Genomic DNA, 17,974 nt, shown 5'->3' on the forward strand with positions numbered 1-17,974 from the left:
TTTTAGTCTCTACCCATTCTCTTGGCCACTTCTGTTGGCCAGAGATGACGAGATCTAGATCTTGGAGAATAAAGATCTTGGAGATCTTAGAGAATAAACTGGGGGTCTCACAATGCATATCAATGAGTCGAACTGGAAGGAGCAGGGCCCACCGGGACTGCCTCAGGGCCCCTGCACCCCCAGTGACCCTTGCTGCCTTCACACCCCACTGCAGGTGCCCCCAACACAGATGGGGCACAGATCTTCCCTGCTAAAGGGCTGTGGGTGCCTTGGGCTGGTACAGAAGCTTAAAACATAACATACAACTTGTCTGCCCTACTTCTTTAGTTAGGCTTTAGTTCTCTTCTAAGGTCAGAATCAGACCTGAAAGAGTCTATGGAAGAGGAAAGCAGAAAAGCAAGGCCTTGTTACTGAACAGCCTTTCAAACGCAAAAAACAGCTTCAGTTTCTGTTCATGTTAAACCCTACTACTGCACTTAAATAAAAACAAGTGGCAAAGTACAGGGATGTCCTATCGGAGGCCCTCCAGGTCCAGCTGATATTCAGCAGCTACTCCAGCAGCAGACAAAAGCCTAAGGATAACGTTACATGCCGGCAGGCAAACTGCCAACAACACCCATGCCACTTGTCTTAATAGCAAGCTTAATTGCAAGCACTTGTCAAAGTTGGTATAAGTGGGTTTTTATCCCAAAAATGCACTTTTTAACCATTTTAGGCCTAAAACTGCCTATTGCACATCTAGTGAGACCAGCAGGTGCCATTAAATTCAGTTACAGAAAACTGTCAGTTTTCAGGCCGGAAAGGTGATAGATCAACAACACTTGGGGGGCTGCAAAACCCAACAACATGCTCATTTTAGTAACAATAACCATGTAAATAGAGAAACCTAATTCTGCGTGCCTAAGTTGAATGACACCCTGGTTCATGTACAAGTGATGTAGCGCTAGCGGCTGGCAGCAATATTTATTTGATTTAGATTTTTTTTTTCTTTGCCCAAAAGCAGCATTAATAATCCCTGATTATAGCAGCAGCAAGATCCGGACTTCCTACGCTCCCTGGGGCTGAACTAAATATAGCCGAAAATCAATGAGGAAGGGCCCTTTTCTCTTGCACTCCTGCAATCTCCAGCTAACTATGCCAAAAACTCCCACCGCTATCCCCCTATAGAGCCAGAGAAACAGCCCTGGGTGCCCCAATGTGTCGGCAACAGTGGAACGTTTCCATGCAGTGCTAAGCATTTTCAATTTAGTAGAAAAGAAATGACTAGAGCTGATTAAAATGAAAACATGGGAAAATCTCTGGGTGAGAACTGGGGAGACTGGTCCTTTGTTCCCATAGAGAACCCTGAAAGTCCAGTCAGTTAGGGTGATAGCTGGGCTAATACGCATGTCCTACGTATTCTGTGACTGGACCTTCAAGGAAGCACTGGATGAAGGTTGAACCTTCAAGTGGGGTTTGAACTGATGTGGGGGCACCACAACATTATTCAACATCTGCTTTTAAATATTTTAGGGTAAAATTCTAGTACAGGCATGGGACCTGTTATCCAGAATGCTTGGGACCTGGGGTTTTCCGGATAAGGAAAATGAAATAAACCCAATAGGGCTGTTCTGCCCCCAATAAGGGGTAATTATATCTTAGTTGGGATCAAGTACAGGTACTGTTTTATTATTACAGAGAAAAGGGAATCATTTAACCATGAAATAAACCCAATAGGGCTGTTCTGCCCCCAATAAGGGGTAATTATATCTTAGTTGGGATCAAGTACAGGTACTGTTTTATTATTACAGAGAAAAGGGAATCATTTAACCATTAAATAAACCCAATAGGGCTGTTCTGCCCCAATAAGGGGTAATTATATCTTAGTTGGGATCAAGTACAGGTACTGTTTTATTATTACAGAGAAAAAGGAAATCACTTTTAAAAATTTGAATTATTTGCTTATAATAGAGTCTATGGGAGATGACCTTTCCGTAATTCGGAACTTTCTGGATAACAGGTTTCCGAATAAGGTATCCCATACCTGTATATAAAAAACTGTGGCTCGTCATTATAAAAAAACTGGGGCACGTCATTATACTGGCTGACCTTCTAAATATACCAGTCCAAAATGTGGCACATTATACAGCTACAATCCCAAGCACTGATTTACAAAGATACATTTGCGCACACTGCCAGCTATCAGTATGCATGCCAATATTAAAGGGGAACTCCACCCAAACACAACTTGAGATTTTTGAAAAGTAAACATAATTTCAAGCAACTTTGCCCCGCCCCCTGATCCCCTGCTGATCTGGCCGACTACTTTGTGACTCAAATAATGTAATAGTAGTGAAATCAGTGTTTTAGTCCCTCCTCCCCTGCTAGGATATCAAATGATGCAGACAGAGAAGAGAGACATGCAGCTGGATTTCAGCATATAAAAATTATATTTATTCATACTTTGTGAAGGAACAGATTACAGGGATAAATGTTTGGGGTTTGGGGGGGGTTGTGTTTTTTGAGTTCCCCTTTAATAACACATTAATGCAATCGAAACATTGGAAATTTAGGTCCTATTTGTAAACTGTGTATCATGTTCAGTCATGAAATATAAAGAGTTCATACACGGGCAGATTTAAGCTGCCGATTCGGGAGTTTATCTGGCTGTGTATGGGGCCCCCGACAGGCGCCCTGATCAAAATCTCACCAAAAAATCGACCAGGTGTCAATTGGGCAGGTTTGATTTTCCCATTGGATCATAGATGAAATGAACACATAGGCCCAATATAGCTCACCTAATGGAGGGAATATCAGGAAAAGAGACCTTGCCCAGATCTTACCCTAACTATGAAGCATCAGTTAAAGAATATAAGCTAGGAGGGTTTGTTCATTTTCAGTATTGGTATTTGTTAACGCCAAAATTATGAATTTTCCAGATCAAAAGTAATATTTACCTTCTGTGATTGCCATTTGCAGAGATGCATATAAGAAAAGAGAAGAAAAAGATATAAGAGATATTTACTGAGACAATATCAGTAGAGAGCTATTCATTGACATTATTAGTAAACAGCTATACAGCAATATAATTGGTAAAGAGCTATACTGTGACTGCAGTAAGCTATTCAGCAACATTGTTAGTAAAGAGCTATGCAGTACATTATCCATAGAGAGAGCTGTTTAGTGACATTATTAGTAGAGAGCAATACAGGGGCATTAATAGTAGGGAACAAAACATAAAAACACTAAGGATCAATTAAAAAAATACATCCCCCTATTTTAGGGACATGAATAACAGGTTCATACGTAACCTCCGCCAAATCTTGTACAATAAATCATTTTCCAAAAAGAGGTAAATTATAATCGGCATTTGATTCCTGACACCTTCTAAACTCTCCTTTTTTTTAAAAAGATATTACTAGTAGAGAGCCATATACTTATATAATTAGTAGAGAGCTATATAGTGTAGTTATATGATCAGAAGTGTTTACTATTAGAAAGCTATACAACTATATCATTAATATAGAGCTATACAATTCTTTTATTAGTAGAGAGCTATACAATGATATTATTAGTATAGCTATACAGTTATATTACTATGAGAGAGCTACAGTATACAACTTTATCATTAACAGAGAGCTATACAGTTATATTAATAGTATAGTTATACAGTTATATTACTATTAGAGAGCTATACAGCTATATTCTTTTTTGAGACCTATAAAGTGATAATATTATTAAAGAACTATACAATTATATCATTAATAGAGAGCTATACAATTATATCATTAGTAGAGAGCTATACAATTATATCATTAATAGAGAGCTATACAATTATATTAGTAGTAGAGAGCTATACAATTATATCATTAATAGAGAGCTATACAATTATATTAGTAGTAGAAAGCTCTCCTAGGACATTATCAGTAGACGGCTATACAGTTATATTACTAGAAGTGAGCTATACAGTCTTATTATTTGTAAAACCTACACAGTTATATTATTACTTGAGAGCTCGACAGTTATATTATTGTTCCCTATGGGGCACATCACAGGGAATCCTTGCTTAAACCATAGAGCCTAAGAGAAAAAATATTACCCGCAGGAGATTGTATTTCCTTCCTGAGACAAAGTGTCAGAAAATACCCAATAATGCAGAGGACTGGGGACACTTTACATCCGGCTTAATCATAGCAAAACTCCTTTCTTCACATTTTTACACAATTAAGCCAGAATGCTACATGTAAAGCGTTTTATGTCTCCCCATTCCGCTTCATTACAGGGTATTTTCAAGTGCTTTGTCTCCCTCAGGAGAAGAGGAGAACAGAACACCCCTTCTCTGAATATTTGTTTATACATAGAACAGGGAGGTGCCATATTGCTTGCCGTAGCTAAAACATAGCAACAGTTAATATTTAAAGTACAAAATGAGCAGCTTCCTAGGAGAATGTTACAATGGATACAATCATTATGGCAACTCCCCCTGATATACAGTATATGAACGCAGTATACAGATAGGGACTGCTGCCTGACACAACAGTCGGTATATCTTCATACTGTATTTCAGGTCTAATAAATACAGGTATTGGATCCCTTATCCGGAAACCCATTATCCAGAAAGCTCCGAATTACGGAAAGCCCGTCTCCCATAGACTCCATTTCAATCAAATAATTCAGAATTTTAAAACTGATTTCCTTTTTCTCTGTAGAAATAAAATGGTGCCTTGTAATTGATCTCAACTAAGATATAAATAATCCTTATTGGATGCAAAACAATCCTTTTGGGTTTAATTCATGTTTTATTGATTTTTTAGTAGACTTAAGGTATGGAGATCCAAATTACGGAAAGACCCCTTATCCGGAATACCATTGGTCCCGAGCATTCTGGATAACGGGTCCTATACCTGTATGTATAATACAAATACACAGACAAGGAAGGTTGCGCACACACAGTTCCCTACAACATGGCAGCTCCTATCCCACAATATGCAATGTTTCATGTAAAGAAAACAGTATGACATCTCCCACCTATGTATATAAATGCATAGCTTTTTATTATCTCTTATAAACAAATGATAAATCCTCTCTTTATCTCCGGGGGGAAAAGCCTACGTATTACACCATTCAGTAAGAGAAGCACTGAAGCCAGAAGGCACGGCGGCACAGGCAGGTTATTAGCCACGAGCCAATCACTTACATGCTTTGATATGTTGCAGCTCCGGGAATCCACGTTAAAGCTGATGAAGACAAAAGAAAACAGTGTCAGTTCAGAGAGAATAGAGAGCCAGTGGCACACATCTGCAAACCCAGCATCCCCTAACAGCCTCTGTGCTTAGCAAAAAAAAAAAAAAGGCTGAGGTGCCAAGGTTACCCACTGTCTCCTAAGCAGGGCAGAGATGGGCAACTTTAGTCTGCGACATAACACCCCGCCCATGATGCCACAATTCCGCCCCCTGCTCAGATCTAAGCCCACAGAAAGGTGGCAACCCTTCTATGGGTGCACCCCGCCCTGCCATTAGTAAATTAGCCCTATGATGTATAAGTGTCAGCAATAAAGTCTCATAAAGCAATAAAGTCTCATGTTAACTTCTAAGTTCACTTTTAGTGTGTTATATAATAAGCAGTTCTTCTTTGCTTTCTTATTTGCTTTCTTCGTCTTTCCAGCCTTCACATGGGGGTCAGTGTTACAGTTACATTTTATTCAGGTCTCTCCTATTTATATTCACAACGCTGGTTGGTAGGGTAATCTAGATCCTAGCAACCAGTGCCGGTTTGTAAACCGGGTGCCCCGAGGCCACCCCGGTTCTGTGTCCCCCCCATCTGCGCGATTGCGCATGCAGCACGGTTAAACTCCCATCCTGAGCAGTGGGGAGAAGTCCTGATTCCTCCGTACGGGAGCAAAACTTCAAAGTTTCACTGCGGAGGGGCACCATGCCGCCCTAAGATTGTGCCGCCCTAGGCCCGGGCCTTTGTGGCCTCGCCACAAATCCAGGCCTGCTAGCAACCAGATAGCTGCTGAAATTCCAAACTGTATAGCTGCTGAACAAATAGCTCAATAATTCCAAAACCACACATAATGAAAAATGAATACCAATTGCAAAGTGTTTTAGAATACGAGTAACTACATCATGCTAAGAGTTAATTTAAAGGTGAACAACCCCTTTAAAAGGCAGAGATGCTATACAATACATGTACAATAAGCACTGTATAGGCATATATATATATAGCAATTACACATGCCTTGAAACCCACCTAGTTCTGCAGGAACCCCAATATGTGTGGGGGTGGGGGGGGGGCATACACTCATTTCCTAAAGCTTTGCCTAAAGCTTAGCAAATAGCTGCAGGAATAAGAAGCAGATATAGAGATACAACATTGCAGTGGCATAACTCTGGCTATGTGTATACAAAATTGCCCCTTGCTGATTCTAAAGGTGACCATACACAGTAAGATTTGCTTGTTTGAGGAGGTCACCAAATGAGCGAATCTTTCCTCTAATATACCCACCTTGGGTGGGCGATATTGTACTTATGTGCTTACAATGTAGGGGATATGAAAAGTCGATGAGTGGATCTTTTCTCTGATATGCCCACCTCGGCCCTAGGGCCAAACGATCATATTACAATCTAGGGGATATGAAAAGTTGGAGTGAAGACCACATCAAACCTGCCCAATTGACACCTGGCCCACTTTTGGCCAGATATCGGTCGGGTAGGGCTGTTGGAGGGCCCCATACACGGCCACATAAGCTGCCGATTCTATCTAAAGGACTCAAATCGGCAGCTGAAATCTCCCCCTCTATGGCCACCTTTAGACTTGGAGAAGAGCAGACTTCTACTGCATTGTTTCCAGAGTCAGAACCAAGAAACAGAAAAAAATTATGAAAAAATAGTTTCAATAGCAATTCAATGAACAAATAAACTGTTTGGAAATGTGCAAACAATGTATATTGGAAATCTGCTTTGAATTACATTTTCTTTCACAGTTGTTGGGTTGAGATCCCCTTTAATTAGTGTTTACAAACAGCCGTAATGTACGCTAATCCCTCCGTGCAAGCACATAATCTGCCCATGGAAGTCAGGTAGTATCTGTATTCCCAAACCCCATCTCGGTGGCCTATAGCTCCACTCCTTACACTGTGCCTGTGCCTGCTACCCTAGGCCGTACTAATGGGACTTGCGGGTATTTTCAGACTCAGCTGCTCTGCCTGACCCGGAATCCTCTTTCCCTGGCTAATTAATTACAGTGAAAAAAGTGCTGGAGACATTTCTGGCAAATTTACTGTGAAATCGTCCTCACCTTGTAATTCATTAGCAGAGTGTGAAGTTTCGCCTCTCAGCCCCTAATCCTACCATTTATTGCAGCGTTATTCTAAATTGGAGCTGGCAGCACCATTCTCGCCCCCCTCCCCATCGCAGGGGTTAATGGTGCAAAATTGATTTGCATTGCAAAGCAGCGCAATATTGGTTTCCCGGGCAGCCAAAGCATAGAGACAGCAGTCATTAGAGTAGGTAAGTGGGCTCACTTTCTATGTAGCCCACAAGGCTTAAAGGGCCAGCAGTTTGAAAATGGACAGATATTATATATTCTTTCCCCTGACTTTCTGTTTATCTATAATTATCTACTATACAGGGGTAGGTTTGTCCTTTTCTTAGCAGCAATTTCTTTTTTATACTTTTTCCAGATTTCAAATAGCTCTGTGAAGCTACAATTTTTGTTTTTTTTACATATCTTTCTATTCAAGCCCTTTCCTATTCATGCCATACCAACCACTGTCTGGTTGCTAGGGTAAATCGGACCCTAGCAGCCAGATAGCTGCTGAAACTCCAAACTACAGATCTGCTGAAGAAAAAACGAAATACAGGTATGGAACCTGTTATCCAGAATGCTCGGGACCTGGGGTTTTCCGGATAAGGGATCTTTCTGTGATTTGGATCTCCATAACTTAAGTCTACTAAAAAATAATTTAAATATTGATTAAACCCAATAGGGCTGTTCTGCCCCCAATAAGGGGTAATTATATCTTAGTTGGGATCAAGTACAGGTACTGTTTTATTATTACAGAGAAAAGGGAATCATTTAACCATTAAATAAACCCAATAGGACAGTTCTGCCCCCAATAAGGGGTAATTATATCTTAGTTGGGATCAAGTACAGGTACTGTTTTATTATTACAGAGAAAAGGGAATCATTTAACCATTAAATAAACCCAATAGGGCTGTTCTGCCCCCAATAAGGGGTAATTATATCTTAGTTGGGATCAAGTACAGGTACTGTTTTATTATTACAGAGAAAAGGGAATCATTTAACCATTAAATAAACCCAATAGGGCTGTTTTGCCCCCAATAAGGGGTAATTATATCTTAGTTGGGATCAACTACAGGTACTGTTTTATTATTACAGAGAAAAGGGAATCATTTAACCATTAAATAAACCCAATAGGGCTGTTCTGCCCCCAATAAGGGGTAATTATATCTTAGTTGGGATCAAGTACAGGTACTGTTTTATTATTACAGAGAAAAGGGAATCATTTAACCATTAAATAAACCCAATAGGGCTGTTCTGCCCCAATAAGGGGTAATTATATCTTAGTTGGGATCAACTACAGGTACTGTTTTATTATTACAGAGAAAAGGGAATCATTTAACCATTAAATAAACCCAATAGGGCTGTTCTGCCCCAATAAGGGGTAATTATATCTTAGTTGGGATCAAGTACAGGTACTGTTTTATTATTACAGAGAAAAGGGAATCATTTAACCATTAAATAAACCCAATAGGGCTGTTCTGCCCCAATAAGGGGTAATTATATCTTAGTTGGGATCAAGTACAGGTACTGTTTTATTATTACAGAGAAAAGGGAATCATTTAACCATTAAATAAACCCAATAGGGCTGTTCTGCCCCAATAAGGGGTAATTATATCTTAGTTGGGATCAAGTACAGGTACTGTTTTATTATTACATTTTTATTTTAAAAATTAGAATTATTGGCTTATTATAATGGAGTCTATTGGAGATGGCCTTTCCATAATTTGGAAGTTTCTTGATAACAGATTTCCGGATAAGGGATTCCATACCTTTAATACAAAAACCAAAAAAATAAAAATAAAAACTAACTAAGACTAATTTAGAAATCTGTATAGGAATCTCCCCAGCGGCATTAGACTATAATTTAATTTAAAGGGGAAATACCTGTGTGATTACATGTTATACACCACTATAATAATGGTCGCTATTGTTGTTGATAAGCACAGACCCAGTGCCCACAGCACCAGCAGGAGAGCAGCCGCCTCCCAAATGAATATTTCAGTGTGACCACTGGACCTGAGATCTATTAAAAATTCTTTAAATAACAGCACTTCAAGGACTTGCCGTAAGCATAATAGGGCTTTGTAGCCTGCTATATATATGAGCAGCAGAATCCTCCATTGGCCGCAGGCATCCCAAGTGTTTGTATTTATTGTCCCCACCCCTGTGCTGTGATAGGCTGACAGAGAGTGAGCATGTCCGGCTTGTTAGATGGACTTTGCAGCATGGATACGGCTTTGAACTTCCAAGTGTTTTTCTAAAGAAAGTATTGACTTAAACCAAAGGCAATCACTTCATCCATCACTTAAAGGAATACTGTCACGGGAAAACATGTTTTTTTCAAATCTCATCAGTCAATAGAGTTGCACCAGCAGAATCCTGCGCTGAAATCCATTTTTTTAAAGAGCAAACCGATTTTTTAATATTTAATTTTGAAATTTGACAAAAGGCTAGCCATTGCCTTACTTTTCCAGGTGGCCACAGCCATGTGACTTGTGATCTGATAAACTTCAGTCACACTTTACTGCTGAGCTGCAATTATGAGTGATATCCCCACTTCCCAGCAGCAGAACAGTGGAAAGGTAACAAGATAGCAGCTCCCTGACACTTGTGCTAAAGGATTCAGCTGCCTGAACTGACAGTGCCACCATGGGCTAACAGCACTACTGATACTGTCCTGAATGTTAGCAAGTGGGTAATTAGGCAAAACTGCCTACACTGCCTTTAAGTAATTTAGGGTAGCTTCAGGTATTTTTCCGCCAGTTAAAATACACTGTGAATAAATGTCCCCATGTGCCATTACCTAGTTAGCTTGTACAGTAAATGATATATATACAGTATGCTTTTGTAAATAATGGTGCATTCAGATCCTAAATACATTATACAGTGAGGGGCAGAAGTAGCAGCACCAAAAATACAGCACGCACATTCCCCCTCCCTTCTACCAACCTAATTGTGTAGCCTGTGCATGGGCCTGGGCATCAGGTCCCCCATTATGGCACATACTCAAGATTTTGGGGTGATACAAAGCTTGCCTTAATAACAGTGCCCACAAAATGGCAGCTGCCTGCTGGCTGTGATTGTATATTTCCAAGACTGAAGGAAACAAGATTTATATCATTTATATAGTATGTGAAGTTAAGTTTTCTGAACAAACACAATAGAAAATAAATTGGTATTATTTCTTAGGGTGACAGGTCCCCTTTAACGTTGGTGAATTATAACTCGATACATCAGTAGGCATTGTGTTAACCCTATGTACAACACAGACAAGACACACGCATGCCCTCTATGGCATTTCAATGTTTACAAATGTGAGTGCAAAACCCTAGGGTTTTAACTGGGGCACTACTAGCCACAGAAATAAGCAGAATAACCACCAATTGTATGACTCCTATTAGGCACCTAGATGTTTCCCTCCGAGCAGTACACTAAAGGTCCCCAAACACGAGCAGATCCGCTCGCTTGGCGATGTCCCCAAGCGAGCGGATCTTCTCCCGATACCCCCACCTACGGGTGGGCGGTATCGGGGAGTGTTTAGGTAAAAAAAAAATAATTTGATTGTTTGGCCCTGGGGCCAAACGATCGGATTATGTGGGCGGCAATGGGGCAGTCGGTTCGCGGACCGCATTAACTAGCCGATGCGGTCCCCGATCCGACTGAATTTTCTAACCTGCCCGATCAATATCTGGGCAATTTTAGGCCAGATATTGGTCGGCCAGGCCCCTCGGTTCTGCCCCTACACGGGCCAATAAGCTGCCGAATCGGTCCAAGGGACTGATATCGGCAGCTACTATTGGCCCATGTATGGGGACCTTAAGGCTTAACAGCAAACAAACATTCAAATCTAAATGCTGAGATATTAATATATATGTTGTGAAGAAACATCCCATTATATAAATCCCATTAATGTTGGTACATAGAGACACAGGAATCAAACAGGAGTAATCTCCCCCGGTTCTAATGAGCTTTAAAGAGGCCGGAAGCATCTCGGGGCTGTTAAACAAACTCTGGGTTCCCCCACCCCAGTACTTGGCGCGAATGAGCCACGGACGCCGCTGTTAGTACATCATTATCCCCATTCCTACAGAGATACAAATTAAAGTCGGGGCTGAGGATTTATACAGTTTCACGGCTTTTCCCAGTCATTTGAATTCTATTGGGTTTTCAGGGCTGAATACATTTTTGGATTTTAAAGAGACGCTGGGGGATGTAAGAGCTTTAGGGCTGCAGAGGTCATGGCCATTGCGCGACCCTCGAGGGAAACGCTTTCATTGGAACAATGGGTTCAGCATAAGAAAAATACTTGACCCTGCAGCCAATAGCAATGCCCGTCACAAGGTTGCCTCAAAGGCCAGCCCAAACCTTTATAGTTCTGACTCAAAAGACAGCAAAACTAAAGTTATAAGTGAACACTTGAAAAAACCATTTCTGCTATTCAGGGTTGGACAGGGGGGTGCAGGGCCCACATTCCCGGGGCCCTGCACCCCCCAAAATGCCCCCACTGGCCGTGTCACATGCACCCCCTGCAGGGGCCTCCGCTGCCCCCCTCTAACCCCCTGCAGGGGCCCCCACCCAAAGTCCTCACCTGAGAGCGCATAAGTGAAATGCATCAGGGGAGGACATCAGCGGTTAGGGGAAGACATTGGCGGCTAGGGAAAGCGACAACAGTGATCGGGTCTGGGTTGCTGGGGCCCGGTGTCCCGGCAGCCCAGTCTGACCCGGCTGCCATTCCATATATGATCTCTGGCAAAACCAGGTGAAAAGTGGAAATAATGTTAGTTCCATATACATGTGATCCACCTGGCTAGTCCTACCAATTCCTCTTTTTTTTTTGTGAAAATTAAAGAGGACCTGTCACCCCAAGAAATAATTCCAAATTATTTTCTTTTGTGTTTATCAGGCAAAATAAACTTCACTTACACTATATAAATAATATCAATCGTTTCCTTCAGTCCTGGAGTTTACACAATCACAGCAAGCAGGAAGGCGCCATTTTGTGGACACTGTAATGAGGCAAGCTTTGTGTCAACCCAAAATCTTGTTTATATGTCAGAATGAGGGGCCTAAAGCACAGCCCATGCACTGGCTACACAATTGCATGGTGAGGAGGGAGGAAGAAAATTGAGTGCTGAATGGAAAGTGAAAGTAATTGTCTGCCCCGCCTCTATGCCTAAAGGTGCCCATACACCTACAGATCCGCTCGCTTGGCGATGTCACCAAGCGAGCGGATCTTCTCCCGATATCCCCACCTACGGGTGGCCGATATCGGGAGAATCCAGGCTAATTCGGTCATTTGGCCCTGGGGCCAAACATTTGAATTAGAACCACGGGTATAGGCAAAGTCGGATCGGGGAACCGCATCAACGAGCCAATGCGGTCCCCGATACGACTAAATTTTTTAACCTGCCTGATCGTTATCTGCCCAATTTCAGGCCAGATATCAATCAGGCAAGCCCGTTGTTAGTGCCCATACACAGGCCGATTAGCTGCCGAATCAGTCTAAGGGACCCATATCAGCAGTTAGAATCGGCCCGTGTATGGGGACCTTAAGGCATAAGGTGTAAAGTTATAAACCTGCCAGTATTTGAACAGCTAGAGCTTCCTACCTTCCCTGACCCCCTCTGCTGCCAGATTCCTCCTAATAAGGATTTCCTGCATATGCCCCACCCATTTCCCTGCCCACTCTGCTCTTTTGCTCATTAATTGCAAAATGGCAGCAACCCTATTCAGGTGTTGTCGCAAGAGAACAAAGGTATTTCAGACCACTGACTTTTTGGGGTGAGACCAAGCTAGAATCACATGACTGGAAAAGAGCAGGCACACCCCAGTCACCCAGTAAACCATGTCCACTGTTTCCAGGTAAAAATGAACACCTTTCCTATAGAAGCAAGCCCCCCTCCCCTTCCTATACCCGAGGCGGGTTGGAGTGAATACTCTCCCTGCAGTCTGAGTAATCCCTGCAGCCACCCCCCAGCAACAGGGCTTCTATTTATGAGACTTCTGCATATGTAGAAAACACAAATCCATTGGAGCATTCTCTCGGCTCAATGTTAAGGCTGCTAATGGATTATCTCACCGATGGAAATACTAAGCTGGGCTCCGTATGATACAGGAATATCTCTGCTGTTACTATGGTATTTTATGGAGATTATGTACTGAAGTGGACAAAAGTTCAGTCAATAGGAAAACAAGGTTCTGCAGCGAGACACTGTAGATCCCAAACAGGTATATATATCATTATTATATGTATAAATCATAGGCAACTATAGAGAAAGCAGGAAAAGGTATAAGGGGCTCGGTGGGGCACTGACTGATTATCAGTTTCAATATATGTTTATGATAAATCTCTTATGCCCAATGTTTAGGGGGGCCCTAAAATGTTTTTGTTGTGGGGCCCAGTAATTCTAGTTTCACTACTGATAATAGCAAGCAAACTAATCTATCAATGTCAAACTACACAATTCAGCTTCCAAATTCACAGCAGGAGCAATCTACTTGCTGGTTCTCTAATGAGTAATCTAGAAGGCCCTTAATTAGTTTTTGTGTTTATTTGTCATTTTGCCCTGGCCCACCAGGGGGCACAATACCACAGATATGGTGGATTGCATGAAGGTCAAAATAGATGAGACTTGGCTTGAATGATTATTTAATCAACTTTACCTATAGATAGGGATGATATCCCTCGGGCACAAAAGGGGGCGGGGCTATGATGTAAAATGGGCAGGGAGGGAGGGTAATGGAGTGCATCTGGGAAGAAATCGGGGGCGGGCCAGATGCTAATCCTAAGCGTATCCCAAATTTATCAACAACTACATTGCCAGTAAATTTGCTATACCGGCCCCACCCTTGGCATGTGTTTTATTGGCTGGGCTGGTACAAAACTGGGCAGGTAGCAACCCTACCTATAGTATTCAAGGTCATTCAGGTCATATCAGGGATGTGGTCTTTATACTAAGGGGAATGTCACCTGGGGATTACTAACCCCCCAACGAGACTCCATTCTAAAGCAAATCAGATTTTAAATAAATATTTCCTTTTTCTCTGTAATAATAAAACAGTACCTGTACTTGATCCCAACTAAGATATAATTACCCCTTATTGGGGGCAGAACAGCCCTATTGGGTTTATTTAATGGTTAAATGATTCCCTTTTCTCTGTAATAATAAAACAGTACCTGTACTTGATCCCAACTAAGATATAATTACCCCTTATTGGGGGCAGAACAGCCCTATTGGGTTTATTTAATGGTTAAATGATTCCCTTTTCTCTGTAATAATAAAACAGTACCTGTAGTTGATCCCAACTAAGATATAATTACCCCTTATTGGGGGCAGAACAGCCCTATTGGGTTTATTTAATGGTTAAATGATTCCCTTTTCTCTGTAATAATAAAACAGTACCTGTACTTGATCCCAACTAAGATATAATTACCCCTTATTGGGGCAGAACAGTCCTATTGGGTTTATTTAATGGTTAAATGATTCCCTTTTCTCTGTAATAATAAAACAGTACCTGTACTTGATCCCAACTAAGATATAATTACCCCTTATTGGGGGCAGAACAGCCCTATTGGGTTTATTTCATGGTTAAATGATTCCCTTTTCTCTGTAATAATAAAACAGTACCTGTACTTGATCCCAACTAAGATATAATTACCCCTTATTGGGGGCAGAACAGCCCTATTGGGTTTAAATTATATTTAAATTACTTTGAAATTCCTTATGTGGAAAAACCCCGCCCAAGCATTCTGGATAACGGGTCCCATTCCTGTATCTAATATAAAATAATTCTGTGAAAGTCATGGAGTGACAATTTGTCAGCTCTTCCCGTCCCACGCGGGCGGCCATTCAGTGGCGCAGACAGGGAGAATGTGACCTTTTAGCCTGATTCAAATGGTCGGATCATTGTCTTGCACTGTCACTCAGCGGCTGCTGAGACTCTTCCGCGGTTTGTTAGCCTCCCAGACGCTGCTAAATATTTATATTCTGCCTCCAACAGGAACTCGCACTCTTGCTGAGCCAAATACATTCTGAACTTATTCAGCCCCTTCCCCCATTGGCTCAGTGTATAAAGGTGCCATTAATAATCATTTAATGCATTCCTTATCAGCATGGGCAAATAGGCACGCAGTAAGGCAGGGATGCTTCCAACGAGCCATATTATGCCCATGTGAATAAATACAGTCACGCACTGCTTTAAATACTTTTAGTCAGAATATATTTTTTTACATAACTCTGAATTTCATTTTATATTCCTAATAATGCCTCCTATTTGCCATTATATGCTAGTTAGGGTCGGGCTGCCTCTGTTAGAATTTAGGGTTAGGGTAAAACCCAGGGAGATGTAGGTAGGTACCTAATATATAGGGGCAGAGACAGGGGAAAGTGTTGGAAGGGCTACTGCCTGCCCTGCTCTCATTTCCCGACAGAAATAGGGGTTGGTAGCACTAGGTAGGTACCTAATATATAGGGGCAGAGACAGGGGAAAGTGTTGGAAGGGTTACTGCCTGCCCTGCTCTCATTCCCCTACAGAAATAGGGGTTGGTAGCACTAGGTAGGTACCTAATATATAGGGGCAGAGACAGGGGAAAGTGTTGGAAGGGTTACTGCCTGCTCTGCTCTCATTTCCCTACAGAAATAGGGGTTGGTAGCACTAGTTAGGTACCTAATATATAGGGGCAGAGACAGGGGAAAGTGTTGGAAGGGTTACTGCCTGCCCTGCTCTCATTTCCCTACAGAAATAGGGGTTGGTAGCACTAGGTAGGTACCTAATATATAGGGGCAGAGACAGGGGAAAGTGTTGGAAGGGTTACTGCCTGCCCTGCTCTCATTTCCCTACAGAAATAGGGGTTGGTAGCACTAGGTAGGTACCTAATATATAGGGACAGGGGAAAGTGTTGGAAGGGTTACTGCCTGCTCTTTATTTGTTTTACCCCTATCATAACAGGGGCTGGTAGCACTATATTGGGGATGCAAGGGGCATTCATTCATTAGGGGCAATGTGCAAAGTACAGTTTTTAGCTTTAAATTGACATTTTTTTCCCATGATGCAGCATTATGGGTAGCAAACAGGGCGCACTGCTCTGGTGTTTTTTGCACTTAGTAAATGAATGCAGGTTTCTGGGGCTTTCTGTAATACTTTCCTGTAATACTTATAGTTTCCACCCAATGAGAACAGTTTACTGCATAAGTTATGGTTTCCTTCGTTAGAGAATAAATGTGTTATTATATTTATTTTTCTGCATTTCCCATAACCTCATTGGCACCCGTGGGTCTCTCTCCAGCACTGTAAGCAAGAAGTCCAGTTCCCAGCAGAACCGGTGCGGCTGTTGCCATAGTGACAAACATCTGCTAATGGTTCTCCTTGCGAATGTCCCACTTATGCCTGGCTATACAGAAAGATACAAAGCCATCTTATATAAAGTATGAAGCCAAGGCAAGGGAACAGGACCAAAATAAGCAGTGCCACCTTTTCTATAATAAAGAACAGATTAGCATTGGGCACATTTAACAATGTTCTTACTATTAATATTTAATATTTAATTTTATTAAAAAAAAAAAGTTTTCTTTCTTGAGGGAGGTGAGCTTGCCTAGGTATCAGTAGGTATATAATAGCAGCAGCTTGCTCTCTCTTATTCACATTCACCTCTCATAGATTCCCTCGGGTCACATTCTGACCTTAATAAGTCCATGGAATCCAACGTTGCCACCTACCAGCCTGGCCAGTAAATATTATGTTTGATGATAATGTATTTAATAGGACACAAAATAAAAACTATAGGAAGGCCGTGACACTATACTTCCCCTTGAAGATTAATCTCTAATATCTGTGAAACACATTTTTAAAATGGCCTGCTTATGCTCTGTTACCTGCAGATGCAGCCTGACTACTCACCATTCCCTGCAACCAGGGCTGGAACTAGGGGTGGGCAGAAGAGGCAACTGCCTAGGGTGCAATGGTGGGGGGGCGCCAGGCAGGTGCCTCTTCTTTCACTTACCCCTAGTTCTGTGCCCTTTCCCCCCAACACATCACCCCCCTCCAGTGGCCCAGTAACCCCCGTGTGCGTTCATTAGTGCGGGCCCATTGTGCACCCACGGAGGGGGGGGTGGGGGCAATCCAGCTGGGATGCCTAGGGCTCCTTAGGTTGGCCAAGAAGTCATGGGGGTAGTGGGGGGACAAGCGGACACTAGAGGGGTATAAGGGTTCGGCTAGGGTAGGCAATAGAGGAACATGTCTAGCGCCCCCCCACTGTTGCACCATTCTGGCCCTGGTTATTCTGGGGGCAGTACAGAGTATACTCCTTCTCTCTCCAACTATGATGACCTCAAAGAGGTGCCTACAGTGCATGCCTGATTGATTTTAATTGGAGCAGAGGCAGTGAGCATGCCCAGTAGGCACCTTTTTAAAAGGTTTACTTGTTCTTTAATATCACTGAAACCTTATTGCCATACAATGCACACTATACTGTAGTTACTTCTTTCCCTGCTGCGGTGTGGACCTATACCATTTAGAGCCATAGCACCCAAAAACAATGCAACTGAATAGAAACAGAATACAAGTTAAAGGCAATAAAAAACAAAGAGAGCAAATTAACAGCATACGGTGGGCAAACATCATTGGATTAGGCAGACTACAAGTTCTCTGTAGTGTTCTGTGAGCCATGGGTCATTTACTCAGGCAGCAA

At 42.0% G+C, this 17,974-nt stretch overlaps 1 protein-coding gene across 1 annotated transcript in view; it reads right to left on the reverse strand.

The window, feature by feature from the left end:
• The window catches only part of cpne5 (copine V), a 177,751-nt gene that overhangs the window by 110,192 nt on the left and 49,585 nt on the right, over positions 1–17,974 (reverse strand). The window contains 2 exon segments of the mRNA NM_001102940.1: positions 3,364–3,366; positions 5,177–5,216. Of these exon segments, the coding sequence (NP_001096410.1) occupies positions 3,364–3,366; positions 5,177–5,216 (43 nt within the window).

This window comes from Xenopus tropicalis, chromosome 4 (assembly GCF_000004195.4).
Source record: "Xenopus tropicalis strain Nigerian chromosome 4, UCB_Xtro_10.0, whole genome shotgun sequence".
NCBI classification, from domain to species: domain Eukaryota; kingdom Metazoa; phylum Chordata; class Amphibia; order Anura; family Pipidae; genus Xenopus; species Xenopus tropicalis.